Raw genomic sequence first — 27742 nt, forward strand, 5'->3', positions numbered from 1 at the left:
TTCGACTTTACGCGAAAGCATCGTGAATACGTAATGAGTCTTAGCGCATTTTCTCACTCCTTAGTCTCTGTTGAAGAAAGCAAAGTATTCAATTTTGTTAAGTTTCCTGTAGACTTTCTGTCAGGACCAAACTAAATTCCATTACTAAGTCATCACTTGTGCCCGATATGTAACATGAGGTTCTACCATGTTTTCTTGATTTGTTATTATAAGGTCCGACACGTTTGACTTCTGAACATCTCTCACTCTAATAGGATGACTTAAGAGTTGTGATAAAAATTGATCCTGTAGAACTTCAGTAAACTCACTAGCAAAACAAGTGTCATGTCCTAGTGCAGAAGGAATCTCCCAATCAATATTTAGTAAGTTTGTGAAGTCTCCGATAGTAAAAAGCGTACTATATTACATCTTCTCAGTTTTCTCAATGAGGTTCAAAACGTCTTAAATATTTGATCGGCTGCTGTGCGAGCTTCTATAGATACATCCTAAAAACGTCTCTTCCGATCCATTCTGGAATTGTGTACTAAACATTTTCTTCATAGTCATCTCCACTGAAGACAAGTTCTTGCGAATGAAGATTTAGTTTACAATATATTGCTATAAGTACACCCCTTCGATTGATTCAATGAATCAGTTGACGCCGTGGTTTAACGACTCTAGTTGTTTCGTCGACACCGATCTTTCGCTAGTTCCTTGCATCTCTGGATACAAAACTCGTTTCTCTCTGATTTGGCAAAGCTGGGGCGCATAGACTGAATGTAATTGATTGGCGCAGTGTCACTGCCTCCCCTGCAGCCAGTATTCGTTTTTATAACTTGCGCCCGTTGTACATCCGTCTACTGCTGGCATGATTTTTGACGCACTGTAGGAGTGTGACAACATACGACAAGGTATGCAAAATAAACAGTGTAAACATTCATTAGACTACTGTCACATGCACTAATTAGCTTAACCTTGATATGATTTTTGTCACCGTAGATATATAACGCAATTCAAAATAACTTCTCGTATTCAACAATTACAGTCATGACTGGTCTGTCTACTGGCGCTTACCTAGCTCATTTCCGAGCGTGTGATCAGCCGAAGGTCCGGTAAACCTCCACCATGTACCGCGGTTAGCCCAGGTCCAATCAAATTGATCGTCCTTGTTCTGCTCGTAGTAACATATTTCGGCTTCCTCAAAGTCACAGTTCACACTGCTAAAATTCTTGATGTGATCTGGAAAAAAGGAAAGTGAACAAAGTTTCAGTAGGTGCACATGGATTTGGATGAATATAGCATTCTTTCGAGAAGTTCCTGAGATCTAACTACTTTGCATGCGATCGAGAAGACATATTTTTTTCTTCGGGAATTAATCTTTACAAATATGTACGAATGAGACCAATCTAGTTGCAATTACATTAAATGAACAGCTCTGATATCAACACACAGGGGCGGATCTAGCTTTTTGCTAAGGGGGGGGGGGGGGGTTTGACCAAAATAATGACGATGCAGAGCATCGTCCACGAGCCGCGTAGCGGCGAGCCGATTTTTTTTGGGGTGTTTATTTGAACCCCGTAAGTGATGTTTTCCTGGCATCTATTAACACAATGGAGACCATAAAAAGCAGTGCATGGTAACGTCTTTTTAAATCAAGTAACAGCTTAATACACAGTTATATCCAGCCTTTTTATCATGTGTTTGGTTAAGTTACCAGATGAGTTGAATATCTTCTCACAATATTTGCACTTGAAAGGGTTTCTCTCCAGCGTGCGTTCTTTTTTCTTTCTTTTTTCTTTCTTTTTTTTTTGTTTTTTTTTTTTTTTTTTTTGGGCCGCCCAAGGGGGGGGGGGGGGGTTGAACCCCCTAAACCCCCCCGTAGATCCGCGCCTGACACATTGTAAAAACCTTTATTTAAAGTAGCCACACAAAGAATCAAAAGTGTTTTGAATTGATGCAAAACCCATATCATTGTGAAGGGGAAGCCTTGCCGATCAAATACAACAACTCTTCTCTTCAAAATACTTTTGGGGCCCGCAGTATTCAACTCTAGAAAATGTTAGTTTTGAGATCCAGATTTTCTGCCTTCAGCGGTCCTTTGTAGAGCGTCAATATTTGTGACGTCACATACGGGACACGGCTGGCTACACGGTACTGAGCTGTTTGTCCAGTGTGTGACGTCACTATTCAGAGCTCGCTACGCTTGTGTGTTTGACTTACGTTCAGGGGCGTTCGGGGGTCTAAGGAGGGTTTTGAACAATTGCATTTTACGCCTTTCTATGATATCTATATGATTTCTCAGCAAATTGTTCGTGTTTTTCAAGAGAAAATCTTTCCATCCATATGTAATTTGTTCTAATTATTAGTTGTTAGTGAATTTTCTTCGTGTAGCTCCTTTAAGGCATCGTAATAAGATAGCAACTTCATCATGTTTAGGAAGAAAAGAAATATAAACATTTCTACAATCATTTAAAAGAAAATACTAGACATTGCTCGAAAATGAAAAATACCAATTTCACTCAAACTAAAATACGTTCAAAATGTCAAGCAGATCAAACATTATTTAGAAAGGAATGTATACACATAATCTCTAAAGTCTAAACAGATTAATGATACGGGGCAAAATTAATCGCATGTTACACAAAGAAGAGTACCTTCCAAATACTGACTAAAATTATTGTTTTGTATTTCTTTTTACAGGAGCGATTATCTGAATAATGAGAAGAATGAATACTAACGAAATCCTGGGCATTCGGTGAAGGTGATATTGACATCATCAATCGCTATATCTCCTTGATAGCTTTCGCCTCTCTCTGCTTCAAATACAACCTGTACATGAAAGACAAACAAATGGGGTCGCATTGTCAGAACAATGTTGAAATCACAATTCACGCAGCAATGAAGGAAAAAGCAAAGTCGTGATTGCGATTCCAGAGTTTTTCACGGGGGGGGGGGGGGGCACTTGTGTATAAATATTTCAGGATACATGGTGCAATCCTAAAAACTCCATCAAAAGTAACTTTTTGTCGGTAACTCATATTACTGGATGAGCACTGACGCAGAAACAATTTTAAATCCTCAGATAGAGAGTACACAGTATTTAACCCCTATTTGTGGCAATCTTCTCAACATGTAGTATATTTTCTTTTCTTAGTAAATGACGGTGGTCACTCAATTCGTCACACACTTAGTCGTGAAAAACGATGGATACTGTGACGGAGCAGTCCTGTTGTCTTTTCTCTTTCATGTTTTGAAGTTTTGCTTATTTTATATCCCATGGCAGCGAAAGTGACCAAAGGAGCAAAATATAGTGGCTGAAAAAAGAGGAGTTATTTTTTTGTCCTCATTAGCTAAATATGGATATAAGGGCATCATGAGCCTGCTACCTGATAATCGTAAGGCGTGCTGATCACGACTTCTGCAGCCCGCCATTTATCGCCTCGATTTCCCGACAGACTCCACACGGGATCACCGATGTCGTCCGACGTCGAGTTTTTGATGTGGACGTTGAGGTCGCCCATAATCCTTCCAAACATGTGATAGTAGAAAATCATGCAGGATGGTCGACCACCGTGACCCGCCATCATTGGCGAGATCATACGAGCAACATGGCCTTGTTGACGGTAGGATGTTTCGATGAACATATAATGCCCTATCGAATATATAACAAAATAGGTGAGGGTATATCGAGACATTTAATCTATCCTACATCGATTCTCTACACAGAAGTGTTAAATGAGTAGCCTACTCGGTAAGATGCGTAAGACATTGTGGTATGTTCAGCGTCCCGTGTTTAATAACATCTATAAAATCCATATAATAATAATAATGATAATAATGATAACAATAATAATAATAATAATAACAACAATAATATTAATAATAATAACCATAACAATAATAATATACTTGTATAAAGCGCAGACATTGTACAACTATAGTTCACTGAGCTGAAAGAGCTCCTGATATGCTTGAAAAGTTTTGCTTTTAGTTTTTATTGAAAAGTAATTGATGATGGTGATTTCCTTAGCTACAATGGCTAGTCATACCACATGTTGGGGCCTGCGCCTGCAAATGCTCGATCTCCCCATGGACTTAATACGGATGGACATTCAACGTGATTCTTTCTTTGATCCAATCATAGTCGCCGCCTTCTGATTATGTGCATCTTAATGAGAACATTCAGCTGTTTTAACAATAACGACTGCGTAAGCTTTTTCGGTCATTGACAAAGGAGCAGTTTCCCTCTCTTGGGTTTTGTTTGGATGGTGTGCTCTGTAAGAGTGTGTCTTAAATAAAAGCATCCTCAAGTGGGAGCAGCAAAGTTGAAAAGCAGACGATTTTAGTGATATGAAATGTATTATTACTGTTTCGCAAACTTTCGCACACACCTATGATCTTATAAAAACAATTAGAAGGCCATGATCTGTATCAGCCTTGTGCGTTGTAACTCTGGAATATCATGAGGAAATAGGGGGAAACGGGATTTTAAATCACAACCAAAAAATCCAAAAATAACCTCTATCTGTTAATATCAACATGTTTTTCAAAAAAAGTACATGTACAGTACACGGAACAACAATTTCCGATTATAAGCCAGAACTGCACATCTATTTTCCATGATTTAGGCTAGTAATTATCTTCTGCGCATGTAGATTAACATGTGTAAAATCACTATCTTGATTCTGTCCCGGCTTTTTGCCGGCGACCATGATGAGACCAAAGGGAAGGAACATGTACGGAATGTTATTGAGACGACATTGACGGAGACAATCACAATGAATTCGTTAAGAAAACGATGAATGTCCATCCGTAATAGGTCCATGATCTCCCAAATCGAATATCATTTTTGCTTTATGCCATGGGGTTTGCCGTGGGTACGCTACGGCCATACCCTTTAACCTACCACTTGCGTTCTTGAATGTGTTGTCGGTTCTTGGACCCGTACTAGAAGAAGAGGTAGAGCCAGCATGCCACCAGAAATCGAAATCATCGGTTGTATCCTGAGTAAATCCACATACTTGACTTGTCTCGAAATCACACGTGAGGTTGTCTGTGTAGGTAAGTTGCAGGATTGACATTAACTAGCATAAGTATTCATCACATGTATATTGACCTCATCAAAAGACCCAGTAGAAGCTTGTAGCAAATTTGATGAAGATCTTTTAAGATTATAATGCTGGTTAAAGTGGCATGTTCCCCGTATTCCAGAGGGCGTTCAAAATACGTACCCGCTGGCGGACGGTGCTAGCTGCCTATTGACACCAACAGAATACGGCTCTTACGCAGATGGCATGTTCCGAATGCCCGCACAATGCCGATTATCGCATACATGTGCCGAAGTAATACCAATCGCAGTTCGGTTCTAAGATTCGGCTGCTGTTTCCGCCCACTTTCGTGACGTCAGGATCGGCAGCGATCAGCTGGCTTGACGAAGGCAGGCCAGGCCGCGCGTACTTTGATTGACAGCTGTATGCAAATTAGAAGTCGATCTTCGGAACCAAGATGGCGATGACTAGAGCAGCGATAACTACAATGGCGGGAACGTGCCCCTTTAATTAAAAGATAATTATATTAACCAATTTCAAGTAATGTTTATAGGCACTCAACAGCATTTGAAATGATTACAAGAAATTATTGATGGTTGATATATGTATATAGATAATAACGAAATAAAAAGGGTCCAGTCATGTAAATATCTAGGTGTTTGACCAAAATTATTATGGAAAAATGAAGTTAAACATACTTAGACGAATCTTAGACCAAATGAAGCGCGGAACGATTCTCGACGAGCAAATGTTAGTGCACTTTTGTGATTAAGATACATTTACCGGTGACTATTCCCTTCTGAAAATCGTGAATACACGATTATTATAGTTCACAATATGATTCAATCATAAGGTATACATCCTAAACGATAATGTCGAGTACTGGTGGGGTACATCGGCAAAGAAATTATCTACGCAGGCGAGACAAAAAAAAAAAAAGGGGGGGGGGGGTTGGAGGAGGAGGGAGTAGTTTTTTCATATTGTGAATGACATACTTACCTAGAGGGCAGACTTTATCAAGAATCATTAGATCGTCAATAGCTACATCACCTCTGTAGCTCTCACCAACCTCACTCTCAAGAATGATCTGACAAAAAACAAAGACAAATTCTTAAATAACCGATTTCATACGATTGTAAACACTACAAGCCTTATCTGCACTAGTTTGGCCAGGAGGGATTAGACCACACAGCGAGGTCACTGACAGATGGCTATCTCATCAACTAAGTTCTCAATTAACATAAGAAATAGAGGATCATGGGGGACCAACAGGCACCGATTGGGGAAGTTTTCTATATAGAGGGAGCAAGTAGCTACAAGTAGGACAGTGGGGATTCAATAGTGTAATCCCTAATTTTACCTGATAATCTTCAGTCTGGGGTTGGATGGTGATCCCGGACTTCAACCACTTATCGTCCTGATGACCACTCCATTGCTTGAGCAGCGTCGGGTCATCCGTCCCGTTGGCGGTCTGGAGGAGTACCCGGAGCTTACCGATGTCCTCCCCGTTCATCTGGTAGTAAAACGCGAAACAGATGGGCGTGGTCGACGGCTGCATCATGGGAGAGACGAGTCGGGCCACGTGACCATGGGTCTGCGGAAGGGACGATTCGGTGTAAATGTAGTAACCTGGAAGGAGCAAGGAGCCGTATCAGTGTTTTGTTCATGATGATAGCAGACTGAGCTATGTTACCAAGGTAAAAATTATATTAACTAGTACTGTCTCTAGATCTCTTTCTACCAATGGAGATGGAAGCATGTTATAAAAGATTCTTGACATGTTTTGATCAATAACAATCATTTTCTTCATATTTCATGTGAATGAATAACCGTTCTCAAAAGTCGAACCATCGAATTTGAATACGAGTACGATTTTATCTTGACCGAAAGCCTCAGTCTCTGATATCGACGGTTGTTCCGCTGAGACTACGTCTGGCTCTACTGACCACCTCTATTTGTACGGGGAAGGTTGACAAATATCAGTTTTATTAAAGAATTCCCTATATACCAGACGGTTATTTCTGTCTGGAGCTGCATATACCCCACTAGATACTGATGTGTATACGTACCTTCTGTCGAACCATAGGTATGGTCGACACTTGGTCCTGTATTTTCTGTAGACGTGGTACCAGCCTGTCTGGTCCAGTCAAAGTCATCGAGGGTATCTTGCGTGAAGCCACAGAACGGATCCGTTTCATTCTCATAGTTACAAGAGAGAATCACCTGTGGGTCCAAGTCCGCTTGCCCATGACCTATGAATATATCATATAGAAGATCCATTATCAGTGAAAGAGAGTAATACTACTACTAATTCTACTACTACTACTAATTCTACTACTACTACTACTACTTCTACTACTACAACAACCACTACTACTACTTCTACTACTACAACAACCACTACTACTACTACTACTACTACTACTACTACAACTTCTACTACTACTACTTCTTCTACTTCTACTACTACAACAACCACTACTACTTCTACTTCTGCTACTACAACCACTACTACTACTACTACTACTGCTACTACTACTACTACTACTACAACTACTAGTACTACTCCCTGGGAGCCCTGCAATTATATTATTACCCCATATGTAGAATTCTTCCTTCACTGTGAATTTATGGTCAATATTTCTAGCGACATGTTTATAAAACTATGTAAGAACTCTTGCGGACTTGATGTTTGGCCTATCCATTATGAAGCATCCCATTTCCTTGTCTCTTCTTCAAATCATCAATTATTTTTTTTGAAATAACGTAAAGTTGGGCTCGTCATAGTAAATCCCTCCTTGAAAAAATACATACATCATAACGAAGATTGGACCCTGTTAATTAAACGTCATGTTAAAAAGTAACCATGTTTGAATCTTCAGCACAGAAAGGGGATAGAATACAGAGTACAGTGATTAATGCAAACAGTGCAAGAAAGGGGGAATTAGTGGGATTGATAGTGGACAGAATAAAGAGAAAGGGGAAGAGAACGCTAATCCAGATACCAGGAAGCATTATCTGGAGAGAATAAGAGGAAATGAAAGAGAGGTGGGGGAAAATATTGTGCGGGAGTGTATATGAACGAAAGAGAGAATGAAAGAGGGAGAAACATGGAGAGAGAGAGAGAGAGAGAGAAAGGGGTATGATTTTTATTCTATTCTATTCTCTTTCTGCATTTTCCCACGTACACTCGTACAATAACTGAATAACAAAGAACACGTAAACGTAAGCTATAATACAATACAAATATGCAAACAATCAGTGGCGGATCCAGGGGGGGGGCCCGGGGGGCCCGGGCCCCCCCCCCTTGAGAAAAAAATCATGTAAAATCACGTGATTTTTACGATTTTTGGGGGTTGGGCCCCCCCCCCCTGGCGCTCAAGGGGGGGGGTGCAAATTGAAATTTTTTTTGAGGATCAAAAAAAAAAAAAAAAGTGCTCACTACCCCCCCCCCCCCCCCCCCCCCCCACCCCCCCCCCACTGAGCGACTTTTCGGCCGGCGCGATTTTCAAATTTTCGGGAGCAAAAAAAAAAAAAAAAAAAAAAAAAAATGTGCTCACTACCCCCCCCCCCCCCCCACTGAGCGACTTTTCGGCCGGCGCGATTTTCAAATTTTCGGGAGCAAAAAAAAAAAAAAGTTGGGCCCCCTCCCCTAAGAAATCCTGGATCCGCGCCTGCAAACAATAATATCAAAATGTTAAAATGTGATTTACATATACAAATCATACGAACTTAATATTTCTATAAAATATTATTATAAATTTAAAGTTTTATCTGAACTATCTGTGGAAAAGTGCAAGAGACCGCAATCATAAGCGACACTTGACTAGGATGGCGGCCTCAAAAGAAAAATTGTGAAAAGTGAAATTTAAATGAAAATGTGTTCACGCGATATTTGTGTATGAATTTGTTAGTGTATTGTATGAGTGTATGACGGAGAAGATAAATATAGGTAGGCAAGTTATTATCATGATTATAGTCTTGAATTTTCCGTTATTTCCTATCTAGCTCTAAATAATAGTACACCGACTTGACAAGACAAGCTAGTGATCGAATGCAAATATGTTTTGGCTTTTGGCTTTGTTTTAACCGATGACGACGTGAATATAACAACAAGTAATTTTACTCACTATACATTAAAATTTGGAAATCCACACAAATGACATGAAATAACGAAATAAAATGTGAGATCGAAACTGGCCAAAATTGTTGGTATAAATCACGCATGTGGCAGTATCATGTATCTCGACCCCAGTTTGCACTCAATTTGTGTTTTCACTTTTATTGAATAGAAATGTGAGACTTGTTGAAAGTTTTCACTTATAAATTACAGCGTATCCACTAGACGACGGCACCTCTATACTTCGGTCCACCCCTCTTTCCTTCACCTTGCTGTTCTGCATTACTAGTAACACATTATAATGTTTGTATTTAATCTGGCTCAAAGGCATCAAAATGCTGCCTATCGTGGAGTTCAAGTTCTGGCTGAAAGTACTTTCTGCTTTTTATTTTTATGTAAGTTGATTTACCATGAGGATATTCCGAGCAAAATAAAATGAAATGACATCCTTCCCCATTGCCTAATGAATGAATGGACAGACGAATGGGCGATTGATTGGATGAACAAACACTTGAAAAGAAATCCCAAATAATTCCAGAAAATAATGAATAACTAGACGAATGAATGCAATAATGAAATAGTGATAACAAACACATGCTTTTACCTCGGGTACTACATACGAGTTGAACTACGTTTTTGAATAGGGTCAGGACGTCAGGTAATTGTGTTTTCAAACTTGCTCTTAGCCGTTTACTTAATTTCTGATTGACATTTTCACATTTTAATAAACACCAGGGGCCCGTTTCACAAAACTTATTATCTATAACAAATGCTAGATTTCTATGACAAATTTGCTCTTAGCCAATCAGATGCCATGATTTCAGTAGCTTGTAACAGTAGCTTGTAACTTGTTATTGATATCAAGTTTTGTGAAACACCCCCCTGTAATAGCACTGCCTTTTTGCATGGTTTAGCTCGACATTCCAACATCAATCTTCGTGGAAGAGCAGAAGATAGAGCTGAAATGTCGTATCACGACAATCACCCCCCCCCCCGGAACAATCACCGCCCGGAAATTACCCCCCCCCCCCCGAGGACAATTATCCCCACCCCTGAAAATACCCCTAGGACAATAACTCCCTGCACCCCCCCTCCCAGGACAACCAAGGATAACCACCCCGGGGACAATTACCCCCCCCCCCCCCCAAAAAAAAAAAAAAAAAAAAAAAAAAAAAAATCACCCCCCCCCCTTGTTCGTTATAAGGGAAGTCCAGCCTGATAATCAGTTGATTTTAATAAAAGCAGATTTTTTTCTTCAAGGGGTTATTATCCTCGGAGGGTAATTGTCCACTGGGGATAATTGTCCTAGGGGGTAATTTTCCAGGGGGGGGGGTGATTGTCCTCGAGGGGTGATTGTCCCCGGGGGCATGATTTTCCGGGGGTGATTGCCCAGGGGGTTATTGTCCTAGAACCATTAAATGTATGTAACATAGCCTTACATAGGACACATAAATGCAACAGGAATACAACACATGCCCCTTTTCCTCGTATTCATTATGGAGGCCTACTAGGAAGTTACCCGATTCAGAGATTGTAAAAGCTAAGCAAATCATGTCTTCTAAAGAACTCGCTAATTTCGGAATTTGCTTTTTATAGTCAATGCCAACCAGTACGAATAGACAATAATTGTTCATAAGCGTGTACTCCATAGGGTGGAGCCGAGGAGCATGGTTCTGCCCATCGATATGCCTTCAATACGTGCATTGATTGGTTCACATACACACACGCGCACACCCCCACATACGCAAACAAACACACACGCACGCGCGCACACTCATACTAAAACTTAATATATAGATAAATAAATAAATACAATGAATACATAAGTGAGTCAAAAAAAATATACTAAATAAATAATTGAATACATAAACAAGTTAAGATAGACCCATCGAAATATTTGAATAAATAAATAGATAAGTCGGCCTGTCCGGATAACCGTCTCAAGTAAGTTTCACTGTCGTAATTCGAAATTGATCGTACTAAGGTCATTTAAAAAAAAAAATCATGTTTAGCGTCCCCGCCCGCCTACTTTTTTGGGGCCGACTCCTATTTTTTTTTTTTAATGAATAGATATACCTTGAAATACAAAGAGCAAGCAGTATCAATTTCCTAGGAGTACAGATAGATGATAAGCTAACTTGGGTTTATCACATCAACTCCATTCGTGGAAAGATTAGCATGTCTATAGGTATGTTGAGTAAGCTAAGTTATTTTCTACCGCTCAAAACCCTTTTCACTTTATACAATGCCATTGTCCTGCCTTATTTCGATTATTGTAGTCTTGTAAGGGGAGGGGCCAGCTCGTGTCATTTAAACAGAGTACATACTTTACAAAAGAAAGCTATTCGTCTATGCTCAAACTTCCATTATCTTGCCCATACCCCGCCTTTGTTTAAGAAACTGAATATACTAAATTTCTCTGATAATATAACGATTAAAACAGGAGTCTTTATGTACCGTTATTCGAATTTTTTGTTACCACCCGTGTTTGATAATTACTTTATTACAGTTGACAAGAAACATAATGTTAACACAAGACAAAAAAAAAAAAAATTCTTGCCATATGCACGTTTAAAGTTACGAAAGGTGAATTCTATTCAACAAAAAGGGGGGAAATTATGGAATAATATTGACAACTCAATCAAACATGTAACCACTCTTAGTTCTTTCAAGTCCAAATTTAAGTTGCGTCTTCTTACCACATATATACTTCCTATGATACATACAATTACCATATAAATTATATCGTTCTGTATTATTATTGTGTTTTAGTTTGTAATGTCCTGTGTACGTCTTGCATTTTGTTTTATTGTGAATTTTAATGTTTTGTATTTTCCACATTTGTCATTTATGTTATGGGTCCACCCACTTCTCTCAAACCATAGGCTTTATCGGGTGTAAATGATCCAGCAGAATTCTCAATGTATATATATATTGTATGTGATTTTTTATGAAATAATAAATTGAAATTTAAATTTAAATTGAAAATATATGAAAAACATACTGCTGAAATGATCAATTTCTGATTAGAAAAAAAAATGCTGGCCACCATTTTAAAAACTAGCCGACTGTCAGGGAAAATGTACCGAGAGCGGCCATTTGGGGGAAAAAAAGGCCCTCTTCTTCCTATTTTTCAAAAAGGCAGGGCGCTAAATAAGTTTTTTTTTAATGGCCGAACGAGATGGCCAACGATTTCCTCAATAAATCAAAATGAGGAACTTTGTCATAGCTGTGTGCCTACTTGAATGGATGATTGATTGCGAAGTAAATGTACTCCTATTTCTTTTTGAGGATTTCAAAACACGTCAGAAAAGTAAAAGTGTGAGCTGGCACTGTTAATGGTATTCATCTTTAAACAAATTTGTCGACTATAAAAATGCCAACATCATCATGACCGCAAAGCGGGCATAAGCGTGTCCCAAAGTGTTTCCAATCAAAACGTGATAGAGATGAACTGCTATTTTTAATCAGCCTCATTACAATCTATCAATTAATAAATATAATATGTTTCACTAAATCACACTGAATTATCTATGAATAGTGACAAAGTTCTGACAAAACAATCAAACAAACGGATGAACAATCACTGAAACAAAAACCAAAATAAACAACAGAGCAGAAATAGTGAAAAGTCATTTTATAGCCTTTAATAAACAAGAACTACTCCGCGTTGTCCGACATCTGGTAATTTCCCGTATCCGTTGCCTTTCTCCTCTCCGCCCCCTCGCTCTCTCGCTCTCTCTCTCTCTCTCTCTCTCTCTCTCTTCATATAAATATATATATATATATGTATATATGCCTGTATACCGTATATATATTATCCCCTCTCTTTTCCCTCCTCTCTTCCATCGGCGAACTCCCGAGGGTAGCATAGATGACCTGAACCCAACAAATTTAGTTTTATTTCCTCCTCCAAGCGGGTCATGAAGAGAGCCCGCGTGCCACTCGGTGCCAATTCATTTTTTTTCCTGGGATGGAAATAAATGTACATGTAAAAACTCCACTGAACTTGCATTAACTCTTCCACATCAACAGTAAATTGCATACATGCCATTGCTGTCGTTTCGTTCTCACTGCCAATCGATGCATGCTGGATTTACACATCGGGGATAACGTTTGTGTATCTGAACTAATATTGACTCATTGAAACAGTGTGTGATTGAAATAATATAAAAGTGCTAATGATACTACTTTTACTACTACGACTACTAGTACTACTACTACTACTACTACTACTACTACTACTACTGCTACTACTTTTACTTAGACAACTGATATCACCCCAAACAACAACAATAAAAAACACAAAAAATACATAACAAACATCATAGCTCTTCTTACGGTCAATGCAAGTATTACATTATTACCCCAGCATTGACAGGTACATGGGCCAAGAGTAACGGAGCGGGTATCGGACCTATGCCCATGACCTTTCAGATGAGAGTATAGAGCCTTCTATTCACCAATATAAAACATTGCTCCCAGGATTGACAAGATACGAGAGACGAAGAGAGCGATGTTTATACAAAATCAAAAAAAAAAAAAAAAATGACAACTTCATTTCGGGTGCAACCACATAGAGTCTGATGATATTCTTTAATCTACTTTTTAGAGCTCCAGATAAAAGAATTTGAGAATTCTGATTCAGGTATTCGGCTCTCGTATTTTTTTTTCAAGCGTAACGACTGGCAAACTTTCGCAAACTAGGAACTTGGAAAGCCGCCAGAGGTGAACACAATGTCATGTGGCAATCCTAACAGGCTCACACCAGGATCATGTTTAAGTGCTATTGTGCTCATAGAGTTCCAACCCTTTCAAGCTGGGAGAAGAGAAACATTTTGTTTGTAGTGAAACAAATGAGTGAGTTGATCGACAACACACCTGACGTCACGAATGACGTCAAATGATTACAAAAACAAAATCGTCACTTCCTATGGTTTCATCGACTTTCTTCAATTTGTAACTCCCCGTTTTCTGCTTCCTTTCGATAATGCGGTTATAATATTTACTCCGACTTTGTGAAACAACGCAGAAAGACATCATGGAATATAAGGGGGCGGTGTCCTAGTAATATCAATCTAAAAGTCATTTCGTTTCAAATCAATCCGGTTGCCTGGTAGTAAAGTGATAACCCCCCTATGGCCATTGCAAGGGCGTCGCTGGGACATTTGAAAGAGGAGGGGGGGGGGGGGAGTGTTCGTTACCTTCCAACTATATTCTGCTGATGGACAAGAAGAAGAAAAAGAGGAATGAAGGAGAAGAAGAAGGGGAAGATAAAGAAGGCGGAAGGCGCAGGGGAGGAGAAGAAGAAACAGAAGAATGAGGTAATAACTAATAAGGGAGAAGGAGGAGAAAGAAAAAGAAGAAGAAGTAAAAAAAAAAAAAAAGAAGTAAATTGTTGACAAGATGCGGGGGAGGGGGGTAGAGCCATACCATACCCTTTTTGACATCCGCTATTAATTCTAAACTTACGGCTTGAACAAGTTTTCTGTAATCATATCATATCGTGGTAATACGAGAGTTAATAACACTTGGAGCAAAAATAATTCTAGCCCTTGCTTATTCGTTACTATATTTGCTCTAATTAGTCGACAAATTTTGTTTCAAGATGAATACCATTACCAGTGCCAGCTCACACGCTTACTTTTCGGACTTGTTTCGAAATCATCTTTTTCGCATAAAAAAGAAATGGGAGTAAATTTACATCACAATCAATCATCCACACAAGTACTAAGCACACAGCTTACAAAGTTCCTCATTTTGATTTATTGAGGGAATCGTTATGCCATCTCGTTATCAAGCACTACGATCATTCACGTTTAATTCACACGATACATCAAAATATTTGAACATGATGGAGAATAGTCGACAAGTCGGGGCGGGTGCTCAGGGTTTCTACTAAATAATGTAAAAAAAGAAACATGCTCAGATAACGAGGATTATCATTATTTCTGACGCTCTATATCTCGTTTTTGTATCATTTTTACTTCCGAAACATCTGAAGTTTTATGAGAGCAGAAGATGTCTCTGGAGAGAGCTTAGACGCCCTGTTGTAGACTTTTACTTTAAAACCCCACTGTACTACGTGTAGCTACGTGCGCCCGCTATATAGCAAACAAAGCCTAATCGGTGACCGTTTGTCCCCATTTTCTCATGTAAATTGAGAGCTGATTTGATGAGATTACCACCTGTCAGTGACCATGCAGGGAGGTCTAATCCCTCCTGGCCAAACTAGTTCAGAGAGGCTTTAAACATGTCGGATTTTTTGGGGGGTGGTTTTTCTTTGGGGGGGGGGGGCAAGAAAAACATCAAAGATAAATCACGGCTTTTGAGGTTGAACTCACACTTTTCACGTCATTTATAAAAATTTCGTTCATCTCCAACAACCGACTTGTCCGACCTTGTTTCTTGATGAGTGAAGCCAACCGAAGATCGGTCAGATAGGTCAGGGTCTTGACTCTAGGGAGCTAGTCTAGGGTCCATAGAAACGTGTGCAACGTCTCTCTCAGCTTAGAAGTGGGGATCACATATAACCCAAATATCGACCGTGCGGTCCTGGATATAGTTCAATTCAATTTTCAATTCAGAACTTTATTTCTCAGCTTCACAAGACAGAGGTCCATATTAAAAACATATGTAGATATATAGGGAAAAGAGCTGAGTATAAACATGATTGAGTATAATAACAACAAATCTTACAAAGAGTATAACAAACTAAACTATACTATACGTACATACAATCTAAAAATAAGTTATCCAACTATAGCTATACCAGGGAGGTGAGACTTGCCCTGGCTATACGAACCTCCACAGCAGATACGATTGCATATACACATGTTTTTCTAGTAATTCCAACCATTAAAGTTGACATAATTTTGGACATGACGTATGACAAAATAAATGTATTGTTATGTGAGAGTATTATGACACGTATATAACGAACATGAACAAAATATTTTACAACTAACTGTACGTCTTACCTCCCGACACCAACAGAAGAAAGAGCAAATAGCTGAGCGTACATGCAGCAGCACAAACACGACAATATAGAACCATGATGAAAGCACAATATAATCTATAAACTAAAGGAATATATGATTCCACAGCGAGCCTAAAAAAGCACGAAGGAAAGAACGTTTAGAACTCTGAATCTGACTAGAAAGGGTTTCATAATACCCTCCTACCAACTCCCGTACAACCTGTCGACTGGTATAGAGGTGCATGCATGGGCTCGAGGCACGAACTGGTACATGTATACGCCCCCTGCAATTTGACATTGGTGACCGCGGATGAGGATGGAGAGTTATTTGCGTCGCAGACGTCCCCCAGCAGAGGCTAAGTTAATCCTCCTATTAGCTTGTCCTCTGTGTTTAGCCTCAAATCGAGGGGTCTTGACTGACGACACATAACCCGTGGTCCCGATTGCATTGCGCGCAGCGAAAATACTGAATTACCATGATAGTTCTACCAGGGAAATTTACCTGGTTCTACGAAATGGCGGATATAATTACGAAAAGGATCAGTAAATGTATGCGCCATTTTGTATAGAGCTATCATTCAGTATTTTCGCTCCAGCATTGCACCAATCAAAAGATTATATGAAACTAAGAATGACTTCGAAATATGATTCTATATTGATATGTCAAATTTATGTCAAATTTATTCAGAAAAAACAAATTAGATAGAGAAATCTTTCTCATTCAAGCTATCGACTCCATCAAGCCTCGAACTATTTACCCGATGCATCCATCCTAGGACCAACTCTATCCATTCCAAGGACCAACTCAGATTTATATTTCCGGGATATTTCCCAGTGTTGCTTACAAATGGTGGCTCTTTGCGGTCATCTGAAGAGCCATAGTTCCAAATAATCGATGCAGCTTTGTGTAGTAACAGGTATACGCTATTTCCAAAACCACGATAAAAAGGTGGTAGCCAAGGGGGCAGGAGGTACAATGCCCAAATATCATATGAACAAACTGTACCCCTTGAGAAATAAAATCGTTTTCGTTTTCAAAGCTTGGCCTTTATATGTATAATAAGCGTGCCCTTTTCAAACTAAAATTCTAGCTCCTTTTAACAACCTTGGAATGTTCAAATACAACTGCTAAAACACGCAGTTTCTTGCCTACCATCCTATAAACCTCATCATTTATCTGTAACCCCTAGTTCCTAGGGAATCATTTGCTCTTTGTTCAGGAATATAAAATGTATGTGCCCCCTTAGGAGGTAGTGAGGTTTTTTTGGTGCTCAACGAGGGGGGGGGGGGGGTGGGGGACAGTGCCCACTTTTGTTTTAACTCAACATCCGTCCCCCCTTTTCTTTTTTTTTGCCACGGAAGGGGCCCGTTTTTTTTTTTAAAACAAGAAAAGAGGTAAAAATTAACGTGTTTTCATCTGTGTTTTTGCCAGGGAAGAGGGCCCAGCCGCCCAGGGCCCCTGGTTCTGCCAATAAAGGGGGGGGGGGGGGGTAAGTAGAACGATGCGGATAACGTATCATGACGTGCATGACCGACCGACTGGCGCATATTTTTTTTAACACAACTGTTTAGCCATTTTCGCGAAAAAATTCCAAGAAGTGCTCTGGTAGTCGTCAGCGCACTATATATGTGCAACTGCAAGCAAAGATGATAGAAAGGGAAAACAAGGATAGTGGAGAGGATATGGAGAAGAATAAACAAGGAAATACATAAGGAAAGAGAAGAGCTAGGATAAGTCAAAGGAAGAACATAGAAATACATAATTGAAGAGCCAAGAGGATCATCATCTAGACTAAGGAAAAACAAGGAAATATATACATAAAGAAGGAGAAAGGGATCATCTATCAGATTAAAACAAAGAGATAGATTGAAGGAGAAACAACGAAATACATAAAACAAAAGAGAAGAGGTTAGAATAAAGGAGAACAAAAGAAATATATAATAAAGGAGGACTGGGGGATAGATTGAAGGAAAAACAAAGAAATATATAACGAAGGAGAAAAAGGATAGATTGAAGAAAAAAGAGAAATTCATGACAAAAGAGAAGAGGATAGATTGAAGGAGAACACAGAAATACACAATTAAAGAGAAGATAGGATAGATTTAACCCGAAACAAATAACGAGTATGTGTACAGCTCCAGCAATCCAACAAAACTGCCAAGGGTAATGCTAGACTCTGTTTCTATAGTCGTTTGCACAGTATATTTGACTAAAGTGGCTAAACAGTTGTGCCTTCACACGCTACCTAACTCTCCGCCCAGTAGATACCATGTATAAGCGCTCCGTGACAGTAGCTGGTAGCGTATTTTGTTGTTGATGTTATATATTTTGTCTAGTAGTAAGGCCGGAGAGAAGGAACCGCCCGAGCTACACTACAGATCTAAACCTAAGAAGGCCAATTTCACATACGAAACATGCCAATATTAATGTCTCCGACGGTTTATTCTTTGAAATTTGCAGACAATAAAACGAAGAAAAGAAACACCAACGTCCTCTCATTATGACGAGGGTGTATTATTCAAAATTATCTTATTGAAAGGGGTGGAAGTAAGGAAAGTTGCAGGGGATCGAGAACACACTGGCAACAACATTGGCACATGAACAGCAGATAATTTCCCTTGGGAGTTCAAAGATCAAAGATGTCAATGCAATCTTCAAAATAAACGTATGATTCGAATTGCCAGACGTGATTTTCTTAAAGAGATGCTAAAAAGGGTTCTATTCTCCAATACCCACACATAAACAAAAATTGAGGGGGGGGGGGGGTAACCATAAAAGCCCCCGTCTGCGTACGCGCCTGGTACCAGATCAACTGATGAAATCCATATTCCCAAACACCATAATCGTATTTTTCAAAATAATATTCGTTTTACCGGCCCTAAGCTTTGCAACGATTTACCTCTCTGTTAAGCTTCTCTGGGAAGCTTAAACAATGTAACATTTTAAATTAAAGTGCATAAGTACTAGCCCTCTACCCGATTAGGTAGACGAGTGTGTATGTATATTGTCTAAGGGGATGTGTTTTATGGATGTGTAAGTATATATATGTTGTATGCATGTGTATAATTATGTAAACATACATGCATAATAATAATAATAATAATATTGGATATTTTATATAGCGCACATATTATCCACCCTGCAGGGTGCTCAAAGCGCTCCAATATTACCCTGGCTCTGCTAGGCTACCGATATCGGTGCTCACAGCATTCAAGGAATTCCTTCGTACCGGTTCCCATTTACATCACCTGGGTGGAGTGTGGCAAATGTAGATCAATGTATAGGCTTATGTTGTATAAATGCATGCACTTGTAAAGAAGTATATATATATATATATATATATATATATATATATATATGCAGTCAAATATTTCAACATTATACCCTTTACCTATATCTTGCCATTATGTTGCTTATGCATGCGATACGATACACTCCATTGCTACCATGTTGCAGTCCTCTTCTTTTCCTCTCTTCTTTTCTCTTTCCCCAAGCTCCCTATCCTCGATCCTCTCCTCCTTGCCTATCCCTTACTTCCTTTCTTCTATTTATAATGTATATTATGTATTTGTGTATTCGGGCGTACCCATTACAAGCTCTGCTTATCGGGTTTCGCGCATTCTTCCTTGTAAAAACAAGTTCTTTAATTATATTATGTTCCTACGTATAAATCGCATTGTTTGAACAGATGTCAAATATGTTGTCAAATTGAATGGAAGAAAATAAATGTTCATGTGAATTGAATTTGAATTGAATTGAATCGATTTGAATTGTATATAACAACGACTTGCATTGTAGGTCCATAACCATCACAATAAACACGAAATGATGGCAACCCTATCAAGGCAGAGGATGACATGAAAACGCGTTATTAAGTAAGATATGCTACGGTGTCATGACATCATTTCTGCACTAGTAACGAAATAGAAATTTAAAAAAAACGGAGGTGTTTTGACGAACACTGTATGTTATCAACAAGAGAGGGTGACATTTATGAATATAATTCACGATTCTCGAGTCAAGACTTGATGTGTCCCGATATATACAATAAAACATAAATTGTGCTTTCCATTTGTGTTATTAATGTTGAGCTATTATGACATGGTATCATGTGCCGAGAGATATTAGGGTGTTGAAACCGTGCCAAACCCTTAGCAGACGCTTCTAACCAAATGTATGGGCCTATATTGTAGAAAAATTATTACAAATTTGAATATAATTCTGAGTCATATACAGTTATAAATGAAAACATGTTCGGTATTCGTGGTGCTCCATGATGTTAATTTTACATTAATGTCCAAATCATTAATGATCTGATTAAAAATTCATAGTCATCACCATCAGTTACAGGAAGTAGGCTAGTTATATACTTTCAAACATGCATCATAATTATAAGCGGTAATTAATTTTCTTAATTTGATCGAAACATGTAGGCGGTCGTATTTTCTCACCGAAATCGGCTACCACAAACGCTCAGTTGGTTTTGCGTACTGTTATTCTTGAAGTAAAAGAGAACAAAAATCTCAAGAGCAAAAACTCAGCTTGAGGGTCAATAATTAATAATCACTTTTTACCCTTATTCATTTTTCCTGTATTCGTTCATATAATTATGCATAGTGCATATCACATTATGATATAAGATCTGTATTTACAAATTGCTTAGAAATTTGTATAATAGTGCCTTAGCAAAGTCAAACGCAGTAGCTGTATTCGAATATGTAACTGTCCAAAACCTTTTAAATACCAATTTCCATTCATTTATACAATCAAAACTTTTTCTACCATTAGATAACAGCCAACAAAGTTATCAAGTGAGTAGGCCTATATCCATACCGATCCATGAATGTATAAAGCGCCAATATCTAGTTGCCTAATCAAAGGCGCTGATGAGACTGAAAAACTACCAAAATATATCATGTTCATGATTCTAACTGGGAAAGATAAAAAGCGATGACTAATTGTAAGCAATCTTACATATAAAATTATTAATATGAACACATTATCTTTTTTTCTAATTTAGAAGAATGTGTCATATTGTGTATGGTTTTGTTTTGATGGAATAAGAGGCGCGGGCGCTAGGAGCATGCAATGGGCAGGGGGCGATTAAAAATAGGCACATAGAGAAAGAGAGAGAGAGAGAGAGAGAGAGAGAGAATGTGAGGGGGTTATACAATTTATACAATTTATGAAGCTATAAAAGGGATAAAGAGGCGACAGTTCAAAAGCAAAATAGGGACAAGAAACATGTAAAGATCGAGCACTGAATATTGATAAATTTGAGTCGGCCCCGAATATTAAAATATATTCCAATACATGTCGTCCCTTTTAACTTTCGAAGCCTATTGAAGGACGCTGATTATCCATTACTGGTCTACTTGCTCTAATAAAAACACTCTGTCAACAATTAAATCACGTTGATGAAACAGATGTAGCCATGTAGTTACCATGTTCAAATTTTCTGATAGAATCTCTCGGGTTTAAATTCATAAAACACACTACACGTGGGAAGCACAATACTATTCCCAAACTTCATTTCACAAATGGTTGTTCAAACCCCCAAACGCTCAAAGGTCCCTTTTATGGTGATTCAGTCACCCGTGGAGGGCATTCACTCCGTTTTTCTATTCAGGAATACCCTTTCGTGCAACACACTACTTGTTTACATGGTGTTCGGTTTTGAGAGTTCAACGTGTACAGTATATTGTGCAGGTGTTTTAACTACACATTTACTGAGTATTGCAATCTACTGAGTTGGCCTTAATCCTTGGAAATACATAATATACATTGGTGTAAATGGTAAAGCAGAATCCTGTGGAAAAGTGAGAAAGAGGTAAGCTATTTCATGAACTCATCTCGTACTGCAAGCTGCATAACATATACACTCTCTTCATCATACTCCCTGATAATACTGAGTTATCAAACGCTGTGGAGATATACAGTGATTGCACTATAATCGCATACGGTGAGCGCACTATAATCGCACACAGTGAGCCAATAATTGTATATACCGTAAAGTTCGTAGTACGTGAGAATTATTATTGCGATTATAACAAGCAGAGGATGTGAGCAAAGCCTGAAATATTAGAACTTATTAGAACCTGCTATTAGATTAGCAGTATACAATGTATATACAATTATCCTGAATATTGCTTTTAATTGTTTCACATCAAAAGCTTATACGATAGATGACAGCTTCAGTCTCTGATATAAACGCCGGTATCAAGGGTTGTTCCGCTTAGACTATACATGTCTGGCTCCACTGACCGCCTATAGTATGCTATAGGCGGAAGGTTGACAAATGTCAGTTTTATTGAAGAATTGCCCACACCAGACAGATATTTCTGTCTATGCAGGGAGGTCTTATTATAAATCAGAATTGTACACATGTAAACTTAACTATCTTGACTGTTGAATTTGCGGCACTTGACAGCCTTCCCAGGGTGGAAATGCCTGACTATAAACAGGGAGATATGTGACCTTAAAAGTCACACCCCCTGCTATAATGATGCAGGGAGAGTTCCACATGTATGCGATTCTGACACCTAAGCATCCTATCAAATTTCGTTTCGCTCAATAATGGAGTAAAATGGGGTTACCTCATTCAAAATAAAAACATAGGCCTATATTTAAATACAATCCTTAATTTCAATACCTTCCCGTTTGTTATTGCCCATACAAAAAGGACGCAAGATATCGGTTTGTAATACGAACCTTCAAGATATAAAAACCTACACCTACCCTCTTGTCTATGCCTTATATTTTCTTCTAAATTGCAGTTCATATTCGAACATCTCGTCATCATTATCATCAGTCACCCTCTCGATCGCAACATGGCCAAAAGAACTAGACTCAGCGCCGACGTCACTCTCCGAATGGCAAACCAGTTCGAAGCCACCAACGACAGTAAAAATGACACAATACGATCTTTTGGTGACACCCTTAATCTCGACAAGCTTATCATAAAAAAGGCGACGACCCTCGGCAAGAAGTCATCAAATCTTGAAGGTGCAACGCAACATCTCCTTAACGAGTGGGTAAACGAACACGGGAGCGATGACGAAGCGGCTAAGAGGCTCAAGACGATCCTGACAAAGAACGGGTATTCAAAGATGGCTGACGTCATCAAAGAAGGTTGGTATATGAGAGGGATGCCATCAAGGAATATTATGTTCTTATTTTAAGAGTCAAGAAGAAAGCGGTCAAAAGGTCGCATGCTCAACAAGTACACCCCTGCCAGTTAGAGAGCTTTAACATTCTATTGAATGTACATGTAGGCATCAAACATAAGACATGGAAGGAACTCTGATATATATACAATCAATATATGTCACCTCTTTTAAAGCATGTTTTGAAGTTCCTGCTTTCACTTACAACTTGTTCAGTTAAAAATGATTTTGTTGTTGTTGTTGTTGTAATGGAATTTGAAGTTATTCATGATGCTAATAGGGAAATAGATATTGGAATGAGAAGCAGATTGGATTTCTTGAAAATATATCTTCATGTATTTATTCTGTAAATCATGATAGAAATATAACCAGAGGCGGATACAAAGGGAAAGATGTACACAGCGGTCTATACACATTTCAAACATCTTAAAATCTTTCAACAACAACAAAATATATTTATATTTCAAACATTTTAGTACATAAAAAGCCACACTACAATCCCTAGTTAGGAAATCATAGAGGGTGGGCTGGCGAGCAAAAGTCGAACCCCCTTCCCCGTGGAAAAAAATTCAAGGCTATAGGGGACTGAATCAATAGGTTTGCACAGCTGAAAGAACGTAGATGGATAAAACTAAAAGACGGAATGCTATGGGGGTTTGAAATCCTCAGATCGCTTGTAGCGACAGTAGCGTTACACATCTTCTAATAAGTGTGCATGCAATTACAATCAATAGAATTAGATATTATTAAATGAGGAAACATTATTTCATTTTTGAAAAGCGACTTTAATTAAGACATTATAAATTTAGCTATATTAATAATTTACAAGAAGAATCCTGTTTCTGTCATTCTAAACTATAAGTTATTCCTCTAACAATATTATCTGATCTTTGATTCCTTTTGTCTTCTCTTGCAGAATCGACCAAAAAGTCATCAAAACATAGCTGCCAAGATCCCCAGCAGCCAGCCTCTACAACAGACAGAATCATCACATTGGTCACAACAGTAGTAGTCGCTGTCCTAGCCATCACCTATATCCATTACAGAGACTTCTCTTAGAGACACTCATACTCGATTCTAGCGCTGAAGTGAACCTTTTTGGTACTTAGTCGAAAGGAGTATATTCGGTGTGGATCAGAACTGCAGGATGGCGCTATAACATACGAACACATCTAGGAGATGTATCGTTTTGTAAAGAATGGATAAATTTTTGCTTGCAAGAACTCAAAGCAGTGATAGTTACAAAGATGGATGAATATAAGGTTGATCTTTAACACTCGATTATACGAGCCTGTTCGACTGAAAACGTGCTTGAAGCAGTGGCTGAAGATGTTGGATGGAGAGTAATTGAATGAATTGATGTATTCCATGGATATATGTATATTCAACTAGAGACAGTTTGGTGAAAGTCGTTTCATTGCTAACTGAGTTAATTAATCCAAATGGAATCTTGTTCTCCAAATGACATGCTCGATGTCGAAGTTTTTGTGTAGTTCTAGGTGCTAGGCTGTTTTCAAAATCTTGTTGTATTAATAATCAAATATTAATAAAAATTAAGAAAAACCAGGCAGGTATTTATGTCATTACAATAGTAAAAGGAATCATGAAGTATAAATAAGATGTTTTTGTAATGTTATTGATATTATTCCCGTTTTGAAGAACTTATCTGTACCCGGTTATTCTATGATTTAAACCAGCCGCTGGGTTGCAATCTGAGTAGCTCAAAATTAAGTTGAATTTCACAACATAGTTTAGACTTATGTCGAATTTAGTCCCTTTGTTAAAACGTGACTTAGTTTCAGCATTTGGTATAACCGAATTAGTAGAATAGAGACCATTATGTTTAAGAGAATATGACGTATGATCTTGAATCCATAATAAAATATCAAATTGACTGAAATACTGCAACACGAGCCGCAGAATGAATTGAATAAATGAACAAATACTAATGGGAATTTCAAATCAGCTTAATGCCTACCGATGTCTCAACCTAACTAAGGATATTGAGAGGAAAACAAATTCAAGAAATTGTGGAGTAAATGTGACATACATGTAGTATGTGCTTTGTAAGTCATAATAATCACGAATCCCTATAGCACTTTAACAATTAGGTGGGCCTGGTGAGGTAACTCTTCGCGGTCGACCGCTCAGGTATCAATTTCTGTAACTAGGTAAAATCCTGTAGCGCTAACTGCAGTTCAGTTTTCTTCTTTGTCTCCTTCTTCCCCTTCTGCTTCTTCTTCTCCTTCATTTCCTCTTTTATTTCATTCTTCTTCGTCTTCTTTATTTTCTCCTACTTCTTTCTCTTCTTCTTTTTCTTTTCTTCTTCTTCTCCTTGTCTTTCTTTTTCTCCTTCTTCATTTCCTTTTTTCATTTCTTTCTTTATTTCCTTCTTCATTTGCTTTTTTCATTTCTTTCTTTCTTTCCTTCTTCTTCCTCTTCTTTTTACCGTTCTTCCTAATTTCAACCTACTTTTTCTTTTCTTTTAGATTACAAAAATAAATAAATATTGTATCAAACAAGTACCACAGACCTGATGTTGCTGAAATTACATTTTTGTTGAATGACTACCGATTCAACTTCAAATGATAAAATGCAATATTAAAGGCTTACATGTATGTCTTCTAATAAAATGGATAAACAAACAAACCTATTTTGTGTTGCTTGTTGCCTGTTATCCTGTAGAAAAACTGCAATGGTGAGTCAAAACACGCATGCGCCAAGCGACAGGGCGATTATACATATATATATATATATACCATAACATTTTCATACTTGCCTATTACATGTATCAACATTGTAGTCTTTCGCTTTTGAATCTTGTTGTGATTTGGATGTGAAATTGGTGGTGATAGGTGGTTATTGCTAAAACAAACATTGTATTGTTATGTGTATGTAACTCCAGACCAGTGAGGCCTGGATCTTACCCCGTGCTCTTAACCTGTTTAACCGTAATGGGTTTCCAAACTTAATTTGGTCAATTTAAATTATGAATGTTGCCAGTGTGCAATTTTTCTTATTAGTACAGACCCGCTAATGCAGAAAATAATTATATTGATATAAATTTCTTAATACGAACTCTTTATAATATATTTTATTTCAAAAGCAGTTTGTCGTATTCTTCTCAAATCTTTATTCTATCCGTTACTTCAATTTCTGCAAAAGTAACTCATCAAGAGACAGGAATTCGGTTGCGAACGAAAATTGTTCTTATACTCTATAATGCCCACCAACAGTTCTAGTTAAAGTAATACCGAATACCGATAATGTAATTTTTTATATACACTAAAGAACAAGTGTGGAATACATATTTAGGCCATACCAAATACCTATAATGCAATTTATTATAATCTGTCAAGGATAACTGTTGAATATATACGATGTGTCGTACATAGACACATGATTTATTCATACAGTTTCTCTAATTCACGTGGGACATTGAACAAATTGTAAACATCTTGAATGTATCTTATCGTTAAATTGGTGAATTATTGTGTAAATCCATTTGTATAATTCGCATCCCTTTGCGCAGGCGCGGATCCAGGACTTCTGAGGGGGGGGGGGGGGGGGGAGGGGCAAATTTGAAATTATGCGAGCCAAATATTGGTACGTAATGGTGACACTGGCAGTGGCAAAAAACTTTTTTTTTTTGTTAGGGGGGGGGGGGGGGGTAGACAAAAAAAAAAATCCCCATCACCCCACTCTTACATGCAGGCCCCGCTGAACGTTTCTCGGCGGGGGTCAAGGGGTGGAGTCCCCGGAAGCACAGGGGGTATTGGCATTTAATTACTGTCAGATAAAGCATATTTTGATACCTAATTAATTTGTGACATTAGCAGGACACAAATTGGTGTAGGGTCAGAGGCGGCCCTCCCGGGGGGCAGGGGGGCAAAGTGCCCCTTTTTACATAGGAAAAGTGCCCCTTTTATTTTGTAAGAAGTGCCCCTTTTACATAGGAAAGGCGCCTCTTTTACTTTGACAAGTGCCCCTATTACTTAGTAAAAGTGCCCCTTCCACCTCTGATGAGTGTCCTTTTTATTTTTGACACGTGCCCCTTTTTCTTCGACATGTTCCCATTTTCCTTTGCAATAAGTGTCCATTTTCCATTCTCATAAATCTTGAAATTATCTTGAATAAGTGCCCTTTTTAATCTCTAGTAAGTGCCTCTTTTCAGGTACGGGAAGTGCCCCCTTCAAATCTGATAATTGCCCTTGCTCCTTTTACTTTGACAACTTCCCTTTTTTTCCTTTGTAAGAAGTGCCCCTTCTCCTTTTAATAACTACCCCTTTTTTAAACTCGGATGAGCACACCTTTCATTTAAACATGTGCCCCTCTTATTTTCTAATAAGTGCCCCTTTTCCTTATGATAAGTGCCCCATTAAAAAGAGAGAGCTCCTTCCCCTTCTCATAACTACCCCTTTCCCTTTCTAATAAGTGCCCCTTTTCCTT

At 38.4% G+C, this 27742-nt stretch overlaps 2 protein-coding genes across 2 annotated transcripts in view; one reads left to right on the plus strand and one right to left on the minus strand.

Annotated features, from left to right (window-relative positions):
- Positions 1 to 16388, minus strand: part of LOC593810 (MAM and LDL-receptor class A domain-containing protein 1) — a 30065-nt gene extending 13677 nt beyond the window's left edge. The window contains exons 1-8 of the mRNA XM_793272.5: positions 16128 to 16388; positions 7097 to 7279; positions 6388 to 6656; positions 6027 to 6114; positions 4886 to 5032; positions 3366 to 3631; positions 2718 to 2808; positions 1054 to 1218 (exon numbers count right to left, since the gene is read on the minus strand). Coding sequence (XP_798365.4) covers positions 1054 to 1218; positions 2718 to 2808; positions 3366 to 3631; positions 4886 to 5032; positions 6027 to 6114; positions 6388 to 6656; positions 7097 to 7279; positions 16128 to 16203 — 1285 coding nt within the window. The 5' untranslated portion in view covers positions 16204 to 16388. The remainder of the gene's footprint in view (positions 1 to 1053; positions 1219 to 2717; positions 2809 to 3365; positions 3632 to 4885; positions 5033 to 6026; positions 6115 to 6387; positions 6657 to 7096; positions 7280 to 16127) is intronic.
- A 5396-nt stretch (positions 16389 to 21784) lies between these two features.
- LOC593817 lies at positions 21785 to 25255 on the plus strand. The gene is made up of 3 exons (XM_795690.5): positions 21785 to 21957; positions 22904 to 23258; positions 24210 to 25255. Exons 2-3 carry the CDS (start codon positions 22958 to 22960, stop codon positions 24350 to 24352), a joined length of 444 nt encoding a protein of 147 aa, XP_800783.1. The 5' UTR covers positions 21785 to 21957; positions 22904 to 22957; the 3' UTR covers positions 24353 to 25255.
- The last annotated feature ends 2487 nt before the right edge of the window (positions 25256 to 27742 follow it).

The sequence above is a fragment of the Strongylocentrotus purpuratus genome, unplaced genomic scaffold (genome assembly GCF_000002235.5).
Source record: "Strongylocentrotus purpuratus isolate Spur 01 unplaced genomic scaffold, Spur_5.0 spur5_scaffold_9, whole genome shotgun sequence".
Classification (NCBI taxonomy): domain Eukaryota; kingdom Metazoa; phylum Echinodermata; class Echinoidea; order Camarodonta; family Strongylocentrotidae; genus Strongylocentrotus; species Strongylocentrotus purpuratus.